The 26070-nt window shown below is 42.8% G+C and overlaps 1 protein-coding gene across 6 annotated transcripts in view; it reads right to left on the bottom strand.

The window, feature by feature from the left end:
* Positions 1 to 556: 556 nt before the first annotated feature.
* The window catches only part of fermt2 (FERM domain containing kindlin 2), a 188736-nt gene continuing 163222 nt past the window's right edge, over positions 557 to 26070 (bottom strand). For 4 of the 6 annotated variants that reach the window (XM_072489727.1, XM_072489726.1, XM_072489730.1 and 1 more), the window contains 7 exons: positions 24213 to 24337; positions 21276 to 21382; positions 19234 to 19455; positions 6850 to 6870; positions 6199 to 6323; positions 3429 to 3570; positions 557 to 1725 (listed from right to left, as the gene is read on the bottom strand). In XM_072489727.1, coding sequence (XP_072345828.1) covers positions 1552 to 1725; positions 3429 to 3570; positions 6199 to 6323; positions 6850 to 6870; positions 19234 to 19455; positions 21276 to 21382; positions 24213 to 24337 — 916 coding nt within the window. In that variant the 3' untranslated portion in view covers positions 557 to 1551. The remainder of the gene's footprint in view (positions 1726 to 3428; positions 3571 to 6198; positions 6324 to 6849; positions 6871 to 19233; positions 19456 to 21275; positions 21383 to 24212; positions 24338 to 26070) is intronic. The other 2 variants (XM_072489729.1, XM_072489731.1) reach the window with 1 other exon arrangement.

Here is a 26070-nt window from a genome sequence, read left to right as displayed (position 1 = left end):
TGTCAGGAGCGAGTCAACCTCAATAAAACTCTGCCATTTAACTGGGTTTCTCACCCCGACCCATTGAATAGTTCAACTTTTTTTATTTTAAAGAGAAATTTCATACTTCCAGTATTTGCTTTTATATTAGGTTCATAAAAACAAGAGTCCCTCTTTCCTGACACTAGTTTGGATTGTGAAGATCAGCCATACTTCAGTCACATGCAGCTGCGTTTTTGAACTATTTATTTCAAACCAACATTTCTTGCTATTGCTGGACAAGATTCTTAATATTTCTCCCTTAATCTCCAAAAGTTGGCCTGTACTGAAACTTCTACGCCAGGGTGATTAACACTGCTTGCTCAGTTACTTGCCATTCGCACAAATTCTTATAGGCAGACATGGTTGATCTGGATAATTTTTCTGCTACATTAGTATTCTGCTTGACTGTTCAGCTGTAAAATATAGTTGCCTATATTCCCCCAGTGAGTTACCTGCGCAAGACTAACATGTCACTGCTTGTCGACAGTGTTGACCACAAACCAAACTTTATTTTAAATAAATAATCAGAGAGGCATTTTAAATAAAAGATTTAACTTTTATTTAAAATAAATGCATTTATACAGGTTTTCAAAACAATGTTATGCTCCACTGCTTAGGAGCCTGTGGCACAATTTTCAGCTGGCTGTTACAATGAAACATGATATAATTAAGCAAGGCTCAAAAAATTAATTTTCTTTTAATAAATTTTTACTGTTACCTATGCCTGCAAAAGCATATCAAAACAGAATACATTGCAAGCACATTCTTTAACTGATTTGTGATGCCATAGTTTAAAAACTGTACAATTATATAAAACTTGTGTTTTTACATTAGTTACATGAAAAAAACAAATACTTCATATAGAATTACTTCATGATGCAGTGGAAAGATTTTATATCTCAAAAGAAACAAAGAGGTAACTAATGCTGGTGATTAAAACGGCTTCACATAATACTATAAGGTGTAAAAAATAGATTGGCAATATAAACTACAGTTATGTAAATGAAACTAATAACCAGACATTTGGGTAAGCAAGCTAAAACATGAGCTGTGTTTTTTGATTCCCAAACAAAATTACCGTCATATTCCAAGTATCTGTAGTAGTCCGGGATTTGTGTCTGGCATTTTTGTTTTAAAATGTTTTTGAAGTTACAAACAGACATGCACAAGTTTATTAAATATTCGGTGTGGTTTTTTTTCTGCCTTTGACATAAAGCTTTGTGGATAGCTTACAGATCATACTATTTGTTTCAAGACTTTTACTTTGAAACAGATTTCTAATGAAGGGTCTATCAAGGGTCTATTTGCTTTGTTGGTTGGGGAGAACATGCCATTTCCAAAACTGCGGTAGGCTGTTTGGTAGCTGGTTACTGTTAGTGCACATACAGTGTTAACTGATCTGGTAACTAAAAAGAGTCCATGGTAAAAGATTACAGTACGAGGCGCTTGCTGGAATAAGCAGCATATGTTGAATAACAGCACTCATATCTAATTTTAATAGCCTGAATATATCTTTCAATACATTTGCTGTCACATCCAACCACTGGTAAGCTTAAAGAACATATCTTCATCCAAGCTTTCGTTCTGATCTTTAGCCCGGGTCGACAGGAAGATGTAACCACCAATGAACTCGTGAACTACCTTGCAATCGACATCACCACAGATAAAAGAAAGTCGAACGTCATCTGCAAACTCAACAGTCACCTAAATATAGGCAAATAAAATGCAATGCATTTATAACAGCTACAGGTTTAATATATTTTCCTCTCTTCACCAGGTCGGGCAGATTACATGCTTTTAATGCAAAATATGAATTGTAATCTTTAGGTGCCCTTAGAACGAAATCACTCAAGCTAAAAGACTGTTTCTTTACAATGGGTTTTGTTGCTTGTTTTTGATCAAAAGTTAAGGTACGATTAACATGCATTGTGACTTTTATGGAATATAAATGCTAATACGCTGCTTATCCAATAACAGTTTATCTGCAAAAATCGTTTGCTGTGTTTTTCAGGATGTTTTCTATTTCCTGCATCTCAAAAGTAGGATAGCACAATTAATTATTTTTGTAGATAAAATGGTTTCCTGAAATATGCTCCATATTGTATCTAATAATGGAATATAGTTGACATCAATTTGCACTTTCAAATGTTTGCTTAATCTGCAACTTAAAATTTATCAGCAGATATTCCAATCTGATTTTGCTGTTTCTACACATTAATTCTTTTTTAAAAAAAGATTTAGAGTACGCAATTGTTTTTTTTCCAATTAAGGGGCAATTTAGCATGGCCAATCCACCTAACCAGCACATCTTTGGATTGTGGAGGTGAAACCCACGCAGACACAGGAGAATGTGCAAACTCCACACGGACAGTGACCCAGGGCCGGAATTCAAACTCGGGTCCTCAGCGCCGCAGTCCCAGTGCTAACCACTATACCACGTGCTGCCCCCTTCTACACATGGGGCTCGATTCTCCGCTCCTGCGCCGGTTGGGAGAATCGCCTGGGTCGCCAGATTTTCCCGCCATGCCGGTCCGACGCCCTCCCGCGATTCACGGAAGCGGCCAGATCGGCACAATCGTGTTTTGTGTGGCGTGGTACAGTGAATCGCCCAAGACAGCCAAAATGGCGATTCACCAGTACCCCCGCGATTCTCCGGCCCAGATGGGCCGAGCGGCCTGCCCAAAACGGCGGGTTCCCCCCAGCGCCGACCATACCTGGTCGCTGCCGGCGGGAACAGCGCGGGAATGCTGAGGGGGGGGGGGGGGTGGCCTGCGCGGGGGGGGGGGGGGGGCGAGGTGGAATCCTGCACCGGGGTGGGGGGGGGGGGGGGCTCAAATGGGGTCTGGCCAGTGATCGGTGCCCGCCGATCGTCGGGCTGGCCTCTCTGAAGGAGGTCTTCCTTTCTTCCGCAGCCCCGCAAGATCAGTCAGATACCTTCCTGCGGGGCGTACTCGGAGAAGACGGCAACCACGCATGTGCGGGTGACGCCAGTTATGCGGCGCCGGCCGCGTCATGTATGCGGCGCCGCCTTTACGCGGCACCAAGGCCTGGCGCGCGTAAATGACACGGCGCCGGTCCTAGCCCATTATCGGGCCCTGAATCGGTCGGAATAGGGGCCGTTTCGCGCCGTCGTGAACCTCAACGGCGTTCACGACGGCGCGAACACTCTGCCTCCATTTCGGAAAATCCCGCCCTCGAATTCTGATCCATTTGCTTGCCTCACATAACCATTGATCAAATTCAACCATTCAAAATAGTGATAATCCAAATTATTATAAACTTAGTTTGCCAAGTTTCAATGTAATAATAATAATCTTTATTAGTGTCACAAGTAGGCTTACATTAACACTGCAATGATGTTACTGTGAAAAGCGTAAAGGACTCAATGCAGTTCTAATTAATCATACCATTTTGATCTCCCAATTTACATTCCACTGTTTCATGTTGCTGAACCTCCAGGTCTTGATTGCATCTCCGGTGCTTGAATCCATCCTGATCAACCTATTGTAGGCTATGCCAATCAGATCATCTTTCTTACTTCCTTGAAATCTAATAATGTGCAACAAATTGCATAACATTTTTATAGTAAATGCAATGGATGGAGCGAACAATTTTTTCAGAACACTTAACACATTCTACATGAAAGCCCATATTTTGCAACCGTCTAACGGCAGAATAAAGTGAATGATTTTTTTGAAGAGTAAGTTCAATGTTTGTTTGCATTGAATAATGCAGCAAAACATCAGGCTCATAAAAAGCAACTGAACTACATGTCTCCAGAAATATAAAAGACTGCATAACACAAGATCATTACCCAATTTTTAAATATCTGGTTTGTTGAGGAAAATATTAATAGAAAGATATTAGAATTGCTCGTCCTAGATCACAATTTTAATACAGATAACCATTTTAAACAGGGACTACATTGGTGTTTTTCAAATAAAAATGTTTTTAAAGTGGAAAAAATTGATCTAGAATAGAAAAAGCAGTGCATTCACTCATATCAATAGAATTTATTTTTGCTGCTGAAGCATTAACACATTTACAAACTATTTAAAAACTGAGCAATTGCAATAACATTTTCATTTGCACAGAGTTTTCACATTGAAATAATGGGCTGGGTTCTTCCGCCCTGCCTGCCGCAGGATCGCCACGGGAGAGGTCCATTGACCTCGGGCGGGATTCTCCGGTCACCACGCGGGCGTGGCCAGAGAATCCCGCCCAACGTTTCAAGAAACCCATTTGGTAGACAGTGCTGAATTTTAAAATATTCACAACCATGCTCGTATAAGAAAGTGAATCAACAGAAACTTCTAGAATACAATAAAGCAGTCATTTACAAAAAAAAATGATTCACTTTACTGCCTACAGTAAAATCATGAATGGTGGGAATTACTGTATTTAAACTGGTAAGTGATATCACAGGGAATTTCCAGAGGATGCATCTCTGAAAACTGCATTTAAGTACTTCATTTTTGCGTCACGTCACCTTATTATTGACCTTTCTAATGCAATTACTTGGGAGTGTCAGCATTTTGTGTTCTTTGAAGATGATCTGCTTCTCGAGTAGTTTCCAAAGGAGAGAGGGGCAATATTTAGGTTAACAGTCTCCTCACCCAAGATTATATTTTTAATAATGGCTAAAGCAGCGCTCAATCTCACCAACACACAATTTATGGATGACCCAAATGCTAAAGAGGCAGAGATTCTGCAGGTTTTCAAAATTCTGTGCCATGCACCAACACAACCAGGAGGATGTATACTTCCAGGCATTGGCCAGTGCAATGCAAAGCAGCCAACCAATGGGAAACACATAACAGATGCCAAGGACAGATATTGCTTTCATTTCTCCCACATAGAGAAGGTACTTAACTTCCAGCTAATAATTAGAAACTGCAAAGAATACATTTAATAGTAATAATAATAATCTTTTATTGTCACAAGTAGGCTTACATTAACACTGCCATGAAGTTACTGTGAAAATCCTGTATTCGCCACATTCTGGCACCTGTTCGGGTATTAGAATGCCAATTCACCTAACAGCACGCCCTTCGGGGCTTGTGGGAGGAAACCGGAGCACCCGGAGGAAACCCGCAGACACGGAAAACGCGCAGACTCAGCATGGACAGTGACCCAAGCCGGGAATCGAATCTGGGACCCTGGTGCTGTGAAGCAACAGTGCTAACCGCTGTGTTACCGTGTCGCTCATACCCTGCCAGTGTTCTGTCTAGGGGAACAAAATGCCTAGTTGTCAGTAAGTGATAATAATAATGATAATCTTTATTAGTGACACAAGTAGGCTTACATTAACACTGCAATGAAGTTACAGTGAACATCCCCATGTCGCCAAATTCCTGCGCCTGTTCGAGTACACCGAGGGAGAATTCAGAATGTCCAATTCACCTAACATGCACGTCTTTTGGGACTTAGTGGGAGGAAACCTGAGCAGCCGGAGGAAACCCGCGCAGACACGTGGAGAACGTGCAGAATCTGCACAGACAGTGACCCAAGTTGGGAATCGAACCCAGGTCCCTGGCGCTGAGAAGCAATAGTGCTACCCACTGTGATGTCACCTTCTTGACACAGGTAGTAATATAAAAACTGTATAATATATTTAGAACAACTCATGCCAATTTGGTAGTTAATTATGTGTTTGCCAAGATAGGAGATTATATAAAATGGCTTCTGATGGAATTAGTGAAAATGTAGTCTCATAGCAGCCATAGACTCATCATCTGCAGAAGATGGGTGGGTTATTTTCCTGCATCGGTCTGGGCCCAATGGTGGTGGGGTGGTAGAATGTTCATGTCTACTAAAATACGATATGGATTTAACGCTGGTCATTTAAAATCCAGCTAAAACCCATTTGAAACAAAGCTAATCAAGGTCCAAATTTCCTTCGCAAGATGGCAATGCTAAACATAAAACTAACCATCTTAGAGACAACTTTATGGTATTCGATGGGGAAAGATAAAGATGATTTTTTTCCCATACTAATTGATCGTATACAGTATTACACACGTGAAACAGATGCAGAACCCTCCTTGACATATTTAAATTGATTTCATGGTAATTTCAATGACTGCCAGGAAAGATCTGGCACAGGTCCTTGCATTCAAAAACTGGAAGCCTTGCACCTCGTATCTTTTAAATTTATTACAGATTTAACAATGTTACCTTGCAATGAAGTGTGTGATACCAAATTCAGGTAGTGACTGCCAAGCCTGAATAAACCTCATCTTTGCTTCAATGAGACTCATCTGAGCTACATTCTGATGGGCCTCAAGAATTCTGGCAGAGATCTGGAAAAAAATGCCCAATTTTAATTGTTACTTGCCTTAGCTATGGATATCAAAACATCACTGAACAAAGGTAAAAAAGGAATGGCACAAACCTGAGTAAGGTTAAGAACATAGACATATCTAGGTCTAGAAGAAGTTAGTTTTCTTTCGTTAAAGAACACAAGAGCACCAGAAAAAAAACTTCCACTGTCACATGATCAAACAGGTCAACCAAACTGGTAGCTGCGCATTCATGTAAACAGTCTCACAATTATGTTAAATACCTTTAATCTCAGGATTCATTTCCCAAGACGTTTTTTAATGTCAAGAATGGAACACACTTTAATATCAATTCTTCAGTGTCAGATTTTATTAAAATTGCTAAGATTGCAAAATTCTCATTTACTGATTGTCCTTTGTCTCCAAGTTTGGATCCAGTGGAGGTTTTCACTTCAGTAATGACATTTAACATTTCTGACACACAAAGAAGCCCACATACACACAAAAAATATTTCATCCCATCACAGTGACTGAACTGTCCACTTACCAAGTCCCTTACATAGCCAGGCTGAAGAGGGCAGCATGAAGAGCGAAAAAGGAAGTTGAAAGAAAATGCAGTGAGAATAAGGTAATAAAAGCGCACAAACAGCTTTTCACACCCATCCATCTGCCTCCCACCACTCATGAAAAAAAACCTCTTAAAACAGATGAAATGAATTACTGAAATCGAATAGGTCATTTAGCCAACATCTATAAAGATTTGAGAGCATAAAATCTGAAGTAAAAACGTATGAAAAAGTATCAACCCAAATCTTGGTGCTGTAAACATGATTTGATTCCCAAGTGGTTAATAAGTTTGGGGGCATACACCACAAGTCCGGTGGTGACGGCAGCACTGAGGATTTGGGGGCAGTGGAGGAGGCACAGGCAGGAGGAGGGGGCCTCTGTGTGGACCCCGATACGGAATAACCATAGATTTGCTCCAGGTAGGATGGATGGGGGGTTCCAAGGCTGATATTAGGAGGATGGGGGACCTGTTTATAGACGGGACTTTCCCCAGCACGCAGGTACTGGAGGAGAAGTTCGGCCTGCCCCCGGGGAATGCGTTCAGGGGCCTCCAGGTTTGGGACTTTCGTGGGAAACAGGTGGGGACATTTCCGCTGCTGCCCCCGCGTAGGATCCAGGACAGGGTGGTGTCTGGCAGGGGCGGGGAAGGTGTCGGCCATATATCAGGAGCTGCAGGAGGCGGAGGACGCCTCAGTGGAGGAGTTGAAGGGCAAGTGGGAGGAGGAGCTGGATGAGGGCCTGTGGACCGATGCCCTGGGCAGGGTGAACTCTTCCTCATCATGCGCCAGGCTCAGCTTAATTCAGTTTAAGGTGGTGCACCGGGCGCATATAATGGCAGCAAGAATTAGTAAGTTTTTTGGGGTGGAGGACAGGTGCCCGAGATGTGCAGGGAGTCCGGCCAACCATGCTCATATGTTTTGGGCATGCCCAGCGCTTAAAGAATTCTGGCAGGGGTTTGCGAGGGTGATGTCTAGGATTTTAGACACTTGGGTGAAGGCGAGTCCAACAGTAGCGATATTTGCGGTGTCAGAGGATCCGGGAGTGCAGGAAGCGAAAGAGGCCGAGGTACTGGCCTTTGCCTCCCTGGTAGCCCGGAGACGGATCTTGTTAATGTGGAGGGATTCGAAACCCCAGAGTGTGGAGACCTGGGTTAGCGATATGGCGGGGTTCCTCAGCCTGGAGCGAATATAGTTCGCCTTGAGAGGGTCCTTGGTGGGGTTCTCCCGGCGGTGGCAACCTTTCCTTGACTTTCTAGGGGAGCAGTAATTTTACAGCAGCAGCAGCATTCTGGTTGGGGTGGGGGGGGGGGGGGAGGGGGGGGGAAACTGTTGATATAACACAAGTTTTCTATGAAGACAACACCCACCTTGTTCTGTTTAATAATTCTTGTTTATTTTCTTTATTATTATTATTTGTACTTCTACCTTTGTTATGTAAAAACATTGGTTGGAAAAGCTTTAATAAAATATTTATTTTAAAAAAATGTTTGGGGACAAATATACCATAAACTTACCATTTACAAATCTAAAAGATTTGCATTAGTTTGAAACTATTTAACTCACAACCTAAGCACACTATCAAACAGTAATAATTGAATGACTATTAGAAAACTATAATTGAATGAAATGAATAGACCAAACATGTCAGCACCGTAACACATCAGAAGAGCAATATCTAATGCCTGCCACATGTTCGTCACATCTATTCTTGGCTCATGGACCTCAGGGAATACAAAAGTAATTTCTGTACAAATATAGTTTTATCCAAATTGCTACGTACTCATGCACATCTCAAGGAAATCACAGTGGATGAATATTCTGTAAATACTAATAAATGGATCTATGAATATAAAAGAAAAACTATGAATGTTCACCATCATGAGTCATGGAGAATAGGACTGCTCGGGGATGAAGGATTATAAACGAGAAGATTGCAAGCAGGACGGATATTGATTTATAAAATTGGAATTTTACAAATGATAGTAGTAGTGTCCATGTGGGTATATTAAAAAAGATATGGAACAATTGAGTGAAATATAGTAAAGGAATTGGCTTTTTAAAAACATGAGCAGAAATCAAAAAGTGGATGTGACACAAGGCCTGGAGGTAGCACATGCTACTCTTCTGAAAGAAACCAGCAGCAATAGCAGAGAATCCGGTCAGAATTTTTAAATTATCCTTAAATAAGCAAATTCTGTCATTGAGGTAGCCAATATAACATCCTTTTCAGGAGGCAGAGATAGGTAAATCAGAGATAGGTAATTATGGACCAAATAGTTGAATATTTTGTGACCATTTAGAAATGCTGCACGTAAAAAGGATAGTCAGCAAGGATTTGTTAAAGGCTTATCGTGATCAACACAACTAAGAGAGGTTTGTTTGAAGAGGTGACTGGATAAATGGAATACAGTGCATATTGGTTTTCAATAAAGTGTCAAGAGGTTTATTAGAAAGAAAATCATGCATATAGTATGAGGAAACTGTAATATGGATAGAAAATTAGTTAATAGACATGAAGCAAAGCTGAGGTAAAGGAGAGGTCTTGGGATCAATGTTCAAAGTACACATACATGGGTTTGGATGTAAGAAACACAATATCAACATTTGAAGACTGTACAAAGGTAGGTTTGACGAACAGCACTGAGAACTTCAAATATTTCAAGACAACAGACCAGCACGTGAAATTTATAGAATGGATGCATATTCACACGGGATCAGGGGTGAGCTGGCAAGGTGGATACAGAACTGGCTAGGTCATAGAAGGCAGACAGTAGCAATGGAAGGATGCTTTTCTAAGTGGAGGGCTGTGACTAGTGGTGTTCCGCAGGGATCAGTGCTGGGACCTTTGCTGTTTGTAGTATATATAAATGATTTGGAGGAAAATGTAACTGGTCTGATTAGTAAGTTTGCAGATAACACAAAGGTTGGTGGAATTGCGGATAGCGATGAGGACGGTCAGAGGATACAGCAGGATTTAGATTGTTTGGAGACTTGGGCGGAGAGATGGCAGATGGAGTTTAATCCGGACAAATGTGAGGTAATGCATTTTGGAAGGTCTAATGCAGGTAGGGAATATACAGTGAATGGTAGACCCCTCAAGAGTATTGAAAGTCAGAGAGATCTAGGTGTACAGGTCCACAGGTCACTGAAAGGGGCAACACAGGTGGAGAAGGTAGTCAAGAAGGCATACGGCATGCTTGCCTTTATTGGCCGGGGCATTGAGTCTAAGAATTGGCAAGTCATGCTGCAGCTGTATAGAACGTTAGTTAGGCCACACTTGGAGTATAGTGTTCAATTCTGGTCGCCACACTACCAGAAGGATGTGGAGGCTTTAGAGAGGGTGCAGAAGAGATTTACCAGAATGTTGCCTGGTATTGAGGGCATTAACTATGAGGAGCGGTTGAATAAACTCGGTTTGTTCTCACTGGAACGACGGAGGTTGAGGGGCGACCTGATAGAGGTCTACAAAATTATGAGGGGCATAGACAGAGTGGATAGTCAGAGGCTTTTCCCCAGGGTAGAGGGGTCAATTACTAGGGGGCATAGGTTTAAGGCGCGAGGGGCAAGGTTTAGAATAGATGTACGAGGCAAGTTTTTTTTACACAGAGGGTAGTGGGTGCCTGGAACTCGCTGCCGGAGGTGGTTGAAGCAGGGACGATAGGGTCTGTTCCTGAGCTGTACTTTTCTTTGTTCTTTGTTCAATTTAATGTGGGTAAATGTGAGGCAACATATTTTAGAAGAATCACTTGGATTTGGAGTATTCATGGAATATTGTAAGTGAACAGAGACAGAGACCTGGGGTTTCGTTCAAGTAGATTTCTTGAAAGGGCAAATAAAAAATGCCTAACAGAATTTTTGATTTATAATTTTTTTTTTTAAAGTGGCATTGACTAAAAACGCAATGACATATTTATGTCTTATTGTCAGGACATTAAAGCCATAGAACACAATGTAAATTCAACTTGAAGAGATCAGGACTAGGAAACTTAATGTAGTAAAGTAAAATAATGTGAATGTTGCAAATCCAAAATAAAAACTTATACAGGAAATACCTAACAAGTCTGGCACCATCTGTGGAGAGAGAGAGAGAGAGAGAGAGAAAGAGAGAGAGAGACGCGCATGCGAGAGTCCTCGACTTTACGACGTTAAAGTTACAATGAAGGTCGCTGAGTAAGTTTATAAATCAACCCCTGCTGCAACTGTACAACACTATTTTGACTTTATGATGCCACAGCAGCGAACAAATGGTCTTTACCAACCTCAAAGGGGGAATTGCTTCTCAGGTACAGTCTTTGAAAGTGTAGGCACGAGTTACATCACGGGAAATATACTACTGCAAGGCAATTATATTTAAGCAAGATCTCATAAACCTTTCACTATTCAGTGAACATACAGTATCGCGCTTCAGTTCAGGAACCAAACCCCCATTTAAAACATTGTTCCTATGGGAAAACCAGTTCAGACTTCCAATGTTTCGACTTACAGACAGGTTTTCAGGAACCAACTGTGTCGCAAGTCTGAGAACTGTCTGTGTTTCCATTAGAAGAGGAAAACCTTGTTATGAAGAGCGATTGCATGAATTGGGCGAAATTGATTCCTCTGGTTGCAAGGGTGTGCCTGGAAGTGAGGTGGATGGAGGTCAGTGTTGAGGGTCACAAATTGTCACTGTGGGTAAAGAGAAAGGTTTCAGAATGATGAAGAGGGATTTTTGGGCCTGAGGCCAGAGTCTACTGGATCGGGCCTGTTAATGATATGCTAACGGCATTACTGTACAATTTGCATTCCCACGCGGCGTGGCATGGAAGGCATTCACACTGCTATTGAGCACGAATATGGCGTTCCATTGGGCACCCGGCGCTGACCACGATTTTTGGCTGACGTGCAAACCTTAAGGGCAGCACGGTAGCATAGTGGTTAGCACAGTTGCTTCACAGCTCCAGGGTCCCAGGTTTGATTCCCGGCTTGGTCACTGTCGGTGTGGAGTCTGCACGTTCTCCCCGTGTCCACATGGGTTTCCTCCGGGTGCTCCGGTTTCCTCCCACAGTCCAAAGATGTGCAGGTTAGGTGGTTTGGCCATGATAAATTGCCCTTCGCTAAGGTGGGGTTACTGGTTTACGGGGATAGGGAGGTGTGGGCTTAAGTGGGATGCTCTTTCCAAGAGCCAGTGCAGACTCGATGGGCCAAATGGCCTCCTTCTGTACTGTAAATTCTATGATTCAATGATTCTCTACCCGATCGTGATTCTGGCATCGATGGACAGAAAATCTCCTCCAATATTTCAGGTCCCGATCCTTCCAGACCTACTTTGTATTTCTTGCATATTTGTGTGTTTATAGGGCGGCATCGTGGCGCAGTGGGTTCGCCCTTTTGCCTCACGGCTCTGAGGTCCCATGTTCAATCTCGGCTCTGGGTCACTGTCCGTGTGGAGTTTGCATATTCTCCCCGTGTTTGCGTGGGTTTCGCCCCCACAACACAAAGATGTGCAGGCTAGGTGGATTGGCCACACTAAATTGCCCCTTAATTGGAAAAAATGAATTGGGTACTGTAAAAAAATTTTTTTTTTAAAAATGTGTGTTTGTTGTAACCTGCACTCATTAACCTCCACTGGCACCTGATCCAATAACACTTCCATTTTAAAATTTCATCATTGCTTTCAAATGTCAACATGGCCCTCCCCTTTCTCGTCTCTATATCTTTGTTCAGCTCTACAACCCTTCAAAATCTCTACACTGCTCAATTCTGGCCTCTTGGCACATCCCAGATTGTCATCACTTCATCCTTGCAAGTCTTGCTTTAAGGTGCCTATGGCATAAACTCTGGAATTTCCTCTCTAAACTTCCCCCACCCGGCTCTCTGTTTTTCATTTACAATGCGGCTGAAAACCTGACCTGTACTAGTATCGCTTTATGGGCTCGGTGTCAAATTTTGTTTGATAATTCTCCTGTGAAGTGCCTAGAGGCATTCTACAATGTTAAAGACACAATCGTAAATAGACGTTGTTACTGCTGCTGCTTTTGAGCAGGGCAATAAAATAATCCAAAACTAACCCTATCAAAGAGCGGGCAGAGACACAACAGGCTGACTTGCCTCCTTCTGTTACATAAACTTTTGTGATTCGAATTTAACTCATTAACAGTTTAGAAGTAAGATAGGCAAGTTATTTGCATTGTTCTCTCTGTAAGCAAACTTTGATTTAACCTTGAACAGCAAGAATCACTAATTCTTCACACTCGGTTTTAACAACATTTAACTTTCATGATTAGGCAAGTGTTGCTTCCAACTTTGAAGCAAAAACAATGGGCAGGCTTTAGTTCACAACAGTGGATGAGTCCTATGGAGACCAAGTAAGCAACTTTTTTTTTACTTCAGCAAATGTGAAAATACTTCAGAGATGACTGCAATATACCACAGCAAACAAATTCAGATTAAAATTCAATGAAAGCCTTGTGAACTTAGTGCAGGCAATGCAGAACTTGGTTCTAGCTCCATGAACTGAATTTAGCATTTCCCTTTACTCCATAAGCATACGTTCCAGGAATTCTCGAAACACCCGCAGCAAGTTATTTCTTCTTCCTCTACAATTGACAGTCTATAATAAATATGACCAATACAGTTTTTGGTACTTAACTACAGAGGCAGCAGAGGGTTGATATTATTCAAAGCAGCTAAAGAGCCACGATGATAACAATCTCTATTGACAGTACTAAATAGAAAGATCTTAGCTCTAAAACAGCTAGGTAAATCTTCCAGTCTTGTTCCAATCCTCATGAACTAGTTGTCTTCAATCAAGAGTACATGGTATACCAAACAGACTTGCTGCATCTTATTCTCTCTCTGATTCTGCATTGTACGAGTTGTGATATTTTATAAAGGCCCTTTTTATAAGATTTTATAAACAAGCCAATCCTACAGTGGCTTCTTATGGATTCCTCCCTTCTCTTCAAAGTCCATCTCCATAGCAATGTGATTCACAGGCCTTGTACCCAGGTAGAAATACTAATTAGCTTTTCTTTAAATTCCTAATTTCATTTTATCTTGAAACTAAATAGCAGTTTAAAGCATAACCGTTTATAATATCTGACATTCCTAACACCTTCTTGGGACTTTGGAAACTAACAATCTATATACTGTCAGCAAGATGCTTTCATTATTGTTTATAGGCGTAAACACCTTTCACCTTCTTCCCAGTAAACCAATTTTGGACTCCTCTTCAAGCCACCAAGCTTGTTGTCAGGAGAATCCAGAACAGGTGACATGACCCCCTTCATTCCTCCACTTTACCCCAAATTAAAGCCGCAGTCCATAAACATAACAATCTTATAAAACCTCACATCTGTAGCACGGATGTATTTAAAAAAAACAACTCTGGCTATAAGCAAAGACAGCAAAACCACATATCATACGAATGTTTATGGCTGTAGACTTTGTATCCCTGGACTTTAGCATTACCGTGCAAGGTCTAAACAGGCACATCACATGCACTGCCTTGTACACTGCAGCACATTTTTGGAGACTCAAACTGGAGGGCAAAATCAAGGAATACAAAAGCTCATTTTAAATTACATCAGACTTAAGTTTTGTGTTAAACAGATTTTCTCTTTCCTGTTTTTTTGCCAGAGGAAGACTTTTGCCAACAGGAAGGAACTGTTACATGAGCAGCAAAATCTGCCTTCAAATAAAACATGAATCATTTTCCCAATTCAGAAACGCCAGCATAGTGAAACATTTATAGAGCTGAATCATGGAATCTCTGCATGGTTTCTCAATGAAGGTATTTGTATCTTTTCAACAATTGGGTTATTCACACAAACCAACTTCTTAAAGCCTCAAGTAGACCTACACCAAGTTCACCAACCTTTAAGCGGAGATCTGCATAATAGAGTAAGATTTATCAGGGGGTGCACAAACAACAAACACACTATTAAGGAGGAGGTAGTGCAAATGCATTGTGTACTAACAGGAAATCTACACGCATATGCACCATCAGCCTCTCCTCAGAATTTGCACGTTGAATTTACTGCCTACCCAGGAATTAACTCTATGACAAATGCTTGAAATCAAATGTTTCAGGCTATTAAAAGGAGACACTTCTCCGGTCAATCATTTGTAGCTGTAGTCTTCAATTGAGGCATAAATTATCTTCACATTTGTATTTGTTTGAACAGTAATCTAAAATTTTATTAATGATAATGATATTGCAGTTATATCCTTTACCAGCTCCAAGCTTGTGAAGCCAGGCATTTCAGGTGTTAAATTGGAGCACATTAGCAAATTCTCCGACAGTAATCAATTTAAACATTTATTATTATGGCATTATGTGCTGCCTCACCGTGCCGAGGACCCGGGTTCGATCCCAGCCCCGGGTCACCATCCATGTGGAGCTTGCACATTGTCCCCATGTCTGTGAGGTCTCACCTCACAACCCAAAGATGTGCAGGGTAGGTGGATTGGCCACACTAAATTGCCCCTTAATTGAGAAAACAATTTGGATATAGGTGGAGGATAGACGTGAATAGTGCCAAGGAGGCCCAGCCAACCACGCCCACATTTTCTGGTCTTGCCCCAGACTTGCTGGGTACTGGACAGCCTTCTTCGAGGCAATGTCCAAAGTGATGGGGATGAAGGTGGAGCCATGCCCTAAAGTGACGGTCTTCGGAGTATCAGACCAGCCAGATCTCTTAATGGGGGAGGGCGGACGCCCTTGCCTTTGCATCCTTGCTCGACCACTGTAGAATCCTGCTCGGTTGGCGATCAGAAGCACCACCTAAAGCTGCAGACTGGCTGCCTGACCTATCAGAATTTCTCCAAATGGAGAAAATCAAATTCACCATCCGTGGGTCGGAAGAGGGCTTCCACAAAACATGGGAGCCATTCACCCGACTGTTCCGAGACCTGTTTGTGGCCAACACATACATAAATAAATAGCCAGTAGTCAGGCAGAAATAGCCAGGACGAGATAGAAAGAGGGGGGGGACGCTCGGGGGGAGCAAGGTGAGGAAAAGAATGAGGGGCAGCAGTGCAAAAAGGGGGGGGGGTGGGGGGAGTGGGAAGGAGAGGGGAGCTTTGGAGGGGGAGGGGGGGAATTGTACGCTGAGCCAGACGGCAACAAACTGTAAATAGAGAAACTTAAGGAGCCGCCTTTGGGTACTGTTCAATAAATGAAACGAACGACAATATATATAATTTTGAAAATGCCAATAAAAAGATTTTAAAAATGAATGAATGAATTAATTAATTAACTGTCTCAAGGGACTTCCCAGGATCATGATCAAAACTTTTCACACCGAGCTACATGTGGAGGAGATATTAGGGCAGATGGGAGTAGGTATGAGCAGCACGTTAGAGCAAAGAAATCGCTGGAAGGAATTCCAGAGATTAAGCCATGGCAGCTGTAGGTGTGCACCAATGACAGAGCTAGAAAAAGTCAAAGTGACTATGGAGATCAGAACTGGAGGAGTTCAATTAAAAAATTAGGGTGGAGAATTTAAAATCACGGCATTGCTTATCTGGGATCTAATGTAGGTCAGTGAGCAGAACCATGAATGGAAAATGGGATTTGATGCATGTGAGAACATGCAGCAGAGTTTTAGATGACCGTGACTTTATGGAAAGTAATGTGGAAGGCCTGCCAGAGGTACACTGGAAGAGTAATGAATATAAGTCATGAAGTGCACCGTCATTCTATCAAACCCTGTGATTTGTACTTCAACTCGATTTACACACCTTTGCTCCAATCCGGATACCCTTAAAAAAACAAATCAGTAAATCTACATCTCAGTCTCCAGAGTCTTTTGGTAGAGCGAGTTCCAGATTTCCACTATCCTTTGTGTGAAAGATACCTCCTGATTTCACACCCAATTGTCCTAATTCTCACAATAAGATTTTCAACAGCTTTCAGCACATACCCAGCCTGCTGAATGGATTCCTTTATCATTTACAACAGCTCAATTATATCATCCTTCAACTTGCTACACTCAGAATACAAAGCATTTTCACGCAGCCTGTCCTCATAATTTAACCTTTCAAGTCCCAGTATCACTCAGCAACTCTGCATAATAACCTTCAAAGGGTCACCATATTTCTCCCGAGGTCCAAAACGGAGTGCAGATCTCCAGTCGAGGTCTGTAGTACTGAAGCATCATTTCCTCACTTCTGATACACCTCGAGAAAACCCCTCCCAACATTGCCTATCTGTGACTTGGGTCAATCTGTGATACTGGGACTCCAGAGACTGTCGCTCTGGCAGCACCCACCGCCTTTCCTGTGGCACTGCCAGCCTCTAGCTGCCGGGTCCTGATTCCTGGGAAAGACTTGTAACTGGCCTCTCAATTGCCTGATTTGGCTTGTGATTCAGCGGATTTCCCCAAAGGAGGCACTGCAGGTCTCTATCTGGCTCTCCTGCTGGCAGGCAAGACCCATGGCACCTCAACAACTGCTTATTGGTTTGCCACACAAATTCTATTTCCTTGGTACCAATTCCATCCCTTTTCCTGGCAATTGTATTAGGCTGGACCAGACTATTTTGATGATTGGCGGAGCAGGCTCGAAGGGCCAAAAGGCCTCCTCCTGCTCCTATCTTCTAAGTCAAATTTCTACCTTCTGTCATATTTGGTGCTAAAATCTTCACCCATACCTTTGTTACCCCGAGATTTTACTCTTCCAATGCACATCTGGCAAACCCATTGGGTCTGCACCCACCCTCTGAAAGGGCACCTTTCCTAGGCCCACTCCCCCCGCCCTATCCCCATAACCCCACCTAAACTGCACATCTTTGGACTGTGGGAGGAAACCGGAGCACCCGGAAGAAAACCGCACAGACACGGGAAGAACGTGCAGACTCCACACAGATAGTCCCCAAAGCCGGAATCGAACTGGGTTCCTGGTGCTGTGAGTCAGCAGTGCCAACCACTGTGCCACCACCTTTCATTGTTCGTAAAGTGCTTCAAGATGTGCAGAGGCCATGAAAATGCTGATAAAATTGCATGTCTTTCTTTTTTCAGAAAATTTCTCAAAACCAATCTAATTTCTATCCACTCCATACAGATGGTTCAATAAAAAACTTCCAGGAAACAACATTTCAAGAATCTGACAACAGGTTGCAATGATGCTTCTGCTCTGCACATTTTAGGAACAGCAATGACCTCTTTCAAACCCCAATTCCCAAGTCTGGAAACTTTCATTTCAGCAAACGCAGCAAGATTTACTTGAACTTGGAGTGTGCAAAACTACCTCTTGCAACCTTTAGGGTGAAAGGAGATGGATACACAGTAGGGAAATAAAAGTTTCTGATTCTGGCCACAGAACAAATAAAAGAACAAAGGTCAAATCCATGACTGCACATAAACTAAAACCTTGGGGATTAAATGACCACTCACAAGCTAAGTGAATGAGAAGTGAGTGAGTAATGGAATAATTAAATGGGAAAGTGCTGTTTGTATCACAGGATAAGCTATACACAGCTTTGCAAGTCACAAACAAGACCTGTGAAGCAACTTATTAGACACCTCTATCATAATGAAGGAATGCCGGTATAGTTCCAAGTCAGGATCTTGTGTGGCTTGGCGGGTACTGCCACCTACACGTTGTCCTCCAACCACACAATAATTTGACTTGTAACTATATTGGAACTGTTTCTTCCTTGTCACTGGGTCACAACCCTGAAACTCCTTTCAAAAACAGCACTGCTGGCGTACGTACACCACATAGCCAGCAGCGGTTAAAGAAGGTGACTCAACAATACCTTTGCAAGGGCAATTAGGAATGGGCAATAAATACTGGCATATCCAGTGACACCCATATCCTGTGAAAGAACGACATAACGCTATCACTGATGAAAGGATTGCGAAATTCTCCCGAAAATTTAATGACACTTTAGCTTACCATGAAAAGTTAGCACATTGCTTTGGAACAAAGTTATACTAATAATAATCTTTATTAGTGTCACAAGTAGGCTCACATTAACACTGCAATGATGTTACTGTGAAAATCCCCCAGTAGCCACACTCCGGCGCCTATTCGGGTGCACAGAGGGAGAATTCAGAATGCCCAATTCATCCAACAGGCACGTCTTTCAGGACTTGTGGGCGGAAACCGGAGCAAACCCACGCAGGCACGGGGAGAACGTGCAGACTTCGCACAGACAGGTGACCCAAACTGGGAATCAAACCCAGGTCCCTGGTGCTGTGAAACAACAGTGATAATCACTGTGCTACCGTGCCGCTCATGCTCATCAGTGTGTTCATTTTTGGGCTTTTAAACAGCATTTATCCCAGATCATAATTTTGATAATGGCAACAATGGCAGGTTTATAGAATGGAATTAGATTAGTGTAGAATTCAATATGAAAAGATCCCATGGCAAAATACCTGCTTGTTTTTGTACTTTTTCAAATAGCGAGGAGACACAAGACACTCTGGATTGATGTCTGTTGAGTTCTGGTCTGGAATAACTTGTGGATCAGGGTTTAGATGTTGCATCTTCAAAAATGACAAGATATTCTGCACCTCAAGACTGTATGAGCTGTCTGCCATTGTCTTTCCCTTTGATGCTAGTCTGCAGGCTGCCATCCACTGTGCATATTGCTTTTCCTAATGGAAGGGATAAGAGTTAACTTCTCAAATGATATATTTAACCCCGCACAAAAACATTGAAAATCAATTTTTGATGGATTGCAGTATTTATAAAAACGATCGTTGTGCAGAAAGCTATTTAGTATTATAATCAAACATGGTCAGACATGGTCATATTCAGGCTTTATATCTCAGTTCAGTCAGTTTTACATCTAATAAAAGCAGAAAGAGCGCAAGATATTTACAGAAAGTTTATTTTCAGATTTTTAAATAGAAAAGCTATAAAGTCTCCAATGGCACCTCAATCAAAGTGAATAGAATTTTCAATATCATGTACAACAGATTTACACGAATCCCACAAATTAGGAGTGTATCAAATTACTCTTACAATCCATTGACTTGTTTTAATGTTTCTGACTAATCATCGTGTGCCCTTGTAACGTGCTTGCACAAAGACATAAACAGGCCGGAGACAATGATAGCAGAAACAGAAGAGACGGGGAGTAACATATGATGAACACAATCACTTTATTAGGCTGACTGAATAAATCACATTCTAGTTTAATTACTCAAATTCAAGGACTTGTGTACAGTAAGTCAAATTCCACTTTTTTACATGGAATCGAGAGATTTTTTCAAAAAATGTTTGGGATCGTGTTTGGAGATACCGGGCGAGATTCTCCGACCCCCCGCCGGGTCGGAGAATCGCCGGGGGCTGCCGTGAATCCCGTCCCCGCCGGTTGCCGAATTCTCCGGCACCGGAGATTCGGCGGGGGCGGGAATCGCGCCGCGCTGGTTGGCGGCCCCCCCCCCCCCCCCCGCGATTCTCCGGCCCGGATGGGCCTAAGTCCCACTGCTAGAATGCCTGTCCCGCCGGCGTGGATTAAACCACCTCTCTTACCGGCGGGACAAGGTGGCGCGGGCGGGATCCGTGGTCCTGGGGGGGGGGGGGCGGCGCAGGGCGATCTGGCCCCGGGGGGGTGCCCCCACGGTGGCCTGGCCCGCGATCGGGGCCCACCCGATCCGCGGGCGGGCCTGTGCCGTGGGGCACTCTTTTCCTTCCGTCTTCGCCACGGTCTCCACCATGGCGGAGGTGGAAGAGACATTTCCGCGCCGGCTGGCGGGGCGGAAATCAGTCCGGCGCGGGCCTAGCCCCTCAAGGTTAGGGCTCGGCCCCCCAAGATGCGGAGGATTCCGCCCCCTTGGGGCGGCGCGATGCCGGACTGATTTGCGCCGTTTGGCGGACATCGCGCCGATACCGGAGAATTTTGCCCACCGTCCATGTTTCAGTGATACTTGCAACCAGATTTAACCATAGAGATACTTCACCTGCCTCACATTTCACCTTGAAAAGCAGGATAAGAGACCAACAGTGGCGCAGAAATATTGAATTGAGGGAAAGGGAAAACATTTTACAAAGAAATGTGTTTCAGGGTTACAGTTTTAATTTTTGGAACATATCGCTGCACTCTTAAGATTATAATTAATCCTTTTTTTAAAAAAATGCTATATTAACAATCATATCAGTATGTACCAAGTATCTTGAGTAAGTAGGATGCAATGGTATGTATTTAGTTAATCATACTTATTCAATACATTACTAAAACAGAGTAACAATCACAAAGAACCACTGGAAATAAAACAGAAATGAGGTTATATTGAAATTTGAAATTATTTTCCAGAATCTAATAGGACTTTGCTGATTTGAGGATTAACCCAGTTAATTTGCATTTTCCTCCTGGATATATGTTCACTAGAAATAAATGTAAACATTATCCATTGGAGTAAGCTCCTTTTGGATTCTGAAAATATAAAATCAATGCAATATCAATACTTACATTATCACAACGGAGCCAGATTTCATTCATCCCCTCGGCCACTGGTATCAGCAACTTGATATTAAATTTTTGGCCAGATATGTTTACATCAGGGGTCACCTCACATCCTATTTCATCAAATTATAGGGGGAAAAAAAGTCACTCTTAGCTTAATGTTCAAGAGCAAAAGCATGGCTTACTTCAGAAACATACATCTTCACCAAATGTAAGGAGCCAGCGATTAATTAATCCATTGTTTGGAACAAAATGGCAATAAATATTTTGGGGCGGTTATAACCCGGCTTGGTATTAGACCTAGAACAAAACTGTGAAATAATCTTGTAGATTCCTGAAATGCCATTTATTCTTAATCCAACAGAGTAAATAAAATTCTCTGATCTGCTCTTCTCTGTAGAGTCTTTCTCCAATGAGTTAGGTGAAAGTCAAGCTGTATGTATAAATAATATCTGCATGTATGGACGCCTTGTGATGTAGTGAAGAACAAGGGCAATTTCACTTACATAGCACCTTCAACATAGAAGCACGTTCGACATTTCATTAAGGAAATAATGAACAGTGAGGCAAAGGAGTTATTGGGACTGATGCCTGAAAACCTAGTCAAAGATATGGCTTTCAAGAAAAAGTGGAGAGGCAGAAAGATTTACTTGTGGAATTCCAGATTGTGGGCTCTAGGTGGCCGAATGTGCAGTATGTCCTCATTTTAAGTCAACTCATTGTAAGTCATTTTGATTTAACGCTGTGTTTTTAATAAGGCCAGTATTCGCATTTAATGTTGCAGATTTGCATTAACGTCATTTCAAGTTGGCTGTGACATGGGTTGTATGACCTAATTGATGCCATTTTGGAGTGGCCTCTCCCATTCATTGCTTCTGCAGCTTGCAGCTCAACTCTGTGACCCTGCAAGTCAAAGCTTCTCTCACTCGGTTGATTGCTTCCGATCCCTTGCCTCTCATCTCACACACAAGTGTTCGGAGCGGGAAGCTGAGAGTAGGAAGGTTGGTGACAATTAGGATAATGGGGAGCAGATGTGGTGGTGGGAGGGAGAGATGGCGAGCAGGGGGCAAGTAGAAAAAGTAGCATGTTTCTCTAATATTTAATTTATTTTAAAACCGTTTTTGTTTTGGTAGAGTATTTAAAAACATTATACCCTGTAAATTTATTATTTTTCTTCTGATGGCAAAGGTCCTACAGGGCTAACTAAAGTTTTTAGTTGCTTAATGTAGTTTCATTCGAAGTTGCACTTTACAGGAATGCAACTACAATGTTAAGTGAGGAATTACTGTACAACTGCCAATAGTGAGGTTGAGGGATGGGAATGCATATCAGCTGGAGTCAGGGGAATGGGTGGGTTAGGGAGGGGTTTTGCCTTGATGTTACAGAAACGGAGAAGGGGTGTGCGAGGCTGAGTAGGGACTAACGAGGATGAGAATTTTTAACTGAAGTGCTTAGAAACTGGGAACCAATGTAAATCAGTGAGAACTTGGCAAGTTGGTAAAGGCAGAAGAGGTTTAAATAACTCAAGAATAGTGAAGCAGGACTGTACTTTTGCTACAAACAGTTTCAGAGGAAATCTTCCTCTGTATGGATTTTGCTAAATCACCTCTATTCACTGGATCAGAATTAAGCGCTTTCTGTTAGTTTCACTACAGACTACTTCAAAGTTGCTCAACCATGAAGGGAGATGAATAGAAAGCACTTAACTCAAAGTTTGATGTTTAAAAACATTGCAGTTAGATTCACAGCTGACCACTTCAAAGTTACTCAAAGGTGAAGGGAGATGAATGGAACAATGCTGACAGCTGAGTGTGTGGAAGCTGTCAATCACAGCCTAGAAAAATCAATATCAAACAGAAATGAATGAATGGTTTGTAGATCGAAGATTTGAGGGGGGTTTAAACCCAACAGACTGGTTTTCTCTTTCCAGAAATGGGCAGGTGCTGCTTCCTGTGCCTAAGCCACAGCAGGTGTATTGTCCAGGTGAGTTTTAAAGCAGTGATTTCACTGCCTCTGTCTGGACTGCTCTCTAGTTTCCAGACAGGGGTCTCTCTTCTTGGGGGGGGGGGGGGGGGGGGGGGGGGGGGGGGAAAGAAGCAGTCTCTTTCTTTAGGGGATCTGTGGGCAGGGGAGAAAGAGGGGATTAAAGAGGAAGGTGGCCCTCCGATAGACTTTGGGGGCAACTCCCTTAAAGTGTTACCCTCTTGGTCCACTGTATCAGGTACATGCTCATCAGGAACTACACCAATTCTTGCCCACGTGAATTTTGGCCCAGAGAATCACAAGGACCCGGACAATATTGTATCTGGCCCATTAATAGGATGCATGTTGGTCTTAAATGACTAAGTTGCATCCTCCCGCGAAGGCGGGGCGTGAACCTCAATCCCAAAGCCAGCTGTGGACTGGAGCTTTGGATTACAGACCCCCCCCCCCCACACACACACATACTGGATTCCCCACCACATCGGGAACTCAGCTACCGGTGGTAGAGAATATAGCCACTATTCCTCTGTAAAGCATTTCATGGTCTGAACCATAGGTAGCATTTGAATTCAAGCATTCAAAAGGTGCCACGGTGTGGTTGTTAACCTGGAACAAACAGCAGTGGTTACTTTTTCACTATTAGCATGGCAGATGGAAAATACACATGCTAATTCTCCCTCTGCCAAAAAAAAACACCTCGGCTTTAGACTCTGTAGGAGTTGGATGCTGGAAGGAGGGAAGATATGAAGAGATGAATGAGTCCACCATTCACACTTCCAGATATATTCACTAGTTGTTACCCACAGGGACTTATTGACTCAGGGCGACACATGAGCAACATGATTACCTGCTAGACTTTAGAATGACTGTTCCATTTTGTCTTTCAATTGACATGATTTTGCACCTTCTCTGACAGATACTGGATAGCATTGCATTATGGCACAATAAAGTAGTTCTTACCTCGCAAGTTCATCTGATGAGCGGGAGGTCCATGGGATTCATCTTTGCTTTTGTAGCAGGAAATGGACGTGTCTTTAAACGTGCACCAATATGGCTTGTAACCTTTAAGTGTTAATTTCTTTGGTCTACAGGACAAAAAATTAAAAAAAAAAAAAAATGATGTCTTACTTGTGGGTCAACATGAGTTTAACAATTCTGGGATGATTTTGTAACTTCAGCCTGACCAGTATTAACTATATTTATTGCCTGCAGTCAGTGAAGTCAATATTTTGGCAAAGAATTTGTATCTGACACAACAAAATAAACTTTTCTTTGCTGAGGGAGGTCATAGACACCCCCTCTTCCCCTGAAGAAAATGTACCATTTCAAGTGACTGTTTTAAAAGAAAACATTCTTCCACATAAAGAAATATAAATGTCAGAACTTTGCAGTATTTTATTGTACTTCACAGGCTTCTGCGAAGGGCAATAGGATTGTGAAAGGACCTAGACAACACAGCCTCCCAAATACAAATACTGAAATTGCTACTCAGCAGTGAGAGATTGGTCCCCTGGGTACTGAGGTTAAGGGTGTACTCCTACACAATTAAAAAATTCCAACAGCAAGTTATCAACTGTTCATTATCAACAGAGATAATAATAATTTGGCAATATATTCAATTGTAGGCAGTATGAAAAACAGGAGCCATTTAACTCAAATCAGGGGACCAAGGTAGAGTGGCAGCTTTGACAATCTAGTTTAACTTACTGCCCATTCTCACAGGTCACCAATTTAACTCAATTGATCTAGCTGGTTGAGATATCCACCTAGAAGGAGATCAGTGCCCCATGAATGTTTGCAAGTCAGGATCCTGTGAGGTCATTAGGACCCTGATCTAATTGTAAATAGGTTGGTGAGATGCCATGGAAGGATCGGAAAATGACTTGAGGTTTTTTCTTAGAAGTATTTTTACATAGTCTAAACAACTCCCCCCCCCCCCCCCCACTTACAGAAAAAAGAAAAACAAAGAACACATAAATAAACATCTTACAACTACATCACGAATTCCCCCAATATACAACCCCCCATTAAGCAATAATAAACACAGTAGAAAACACAAAGTACACCCCCCCTCTGGGTTGCTGCTGCTGCTGACCACCTCCTAGTGCCCTGCTAGAAAGTCTAGGAACGGTTGCCACCGCATGAAGAACCCTTGCACAGACCCTCTCAAGGCAAATTTTACCCTCTCCAATTTAATGAACCCTGCCACGTCGCTGATCCAGGCTTCCACGCTTGGGGGCCTCGCATCCTTCCACTGTAGCAGAATCCTCCGCCGGGCTACCAGGGACTCAAAGGCCAGAATACCGGCGTCTTTCGCCTCCTGCACTCCCGGCTCGTCCAATACCCCAAATAGTGCTAACCCCCAGCTTGGCTTAACCCGGGTGTTCACCACCTTGGACACCGTCCTCGCAATACCCCTCCAGAACCTATCCAGCACCGGGCACGCCCAGAACATATGGGTATGATTTGCTGGGCTTCCCGAGCACCTCCCACACCTGTGTTCCCCCCCAAAGAACCTGCTCAGCCTCGCCCCTGTCATATGCGCTGTGAAGAACCTTAAATTGTATCAGGCTAAGCCTGGCACAAGAGGAGGAAGAATTAACCCTACCCAGGGCGTCCGCCCACGTGCCCTCGTCTATCTCCTCCCCCAAGCTCCTCCTCCCATTTACCCTTTAGCTCCTCCACCGAGGTCTCCTCCTCCTCCTGCATCTCCTGGTAGATTGCCGAGACCCTGCCCTCTCCAACCCACATCCCCGAGAGCATCCTATCCTGGATCCTGAGTGCTGGAAGCAGCGGGAACTCCCTCACCTGCGTTCTT

Source organism: Scyliorhinus torazame, chromosome 2 (genome assembly GCF_047496885.1).
Source record: "Scyliorhinus torazame isolate Kashiwa2021f chromosome 2, sScyTor2.1, whole genome shotgun sequence".
NCBI classification, from domain to species: domain Eukaryota; kingdom Metazoa; phylum Chordata; class Chondrichthyes; order Carcharhiniformes; family Scyliorhinidae; genus Scyliorhinus; species Scyliorhinus torazame.
The sequence above is the reverse complement of the archived record's forward strand: the minus strand, read 5'-3'. Positions and strand labels throughout refer to the sequence as shown.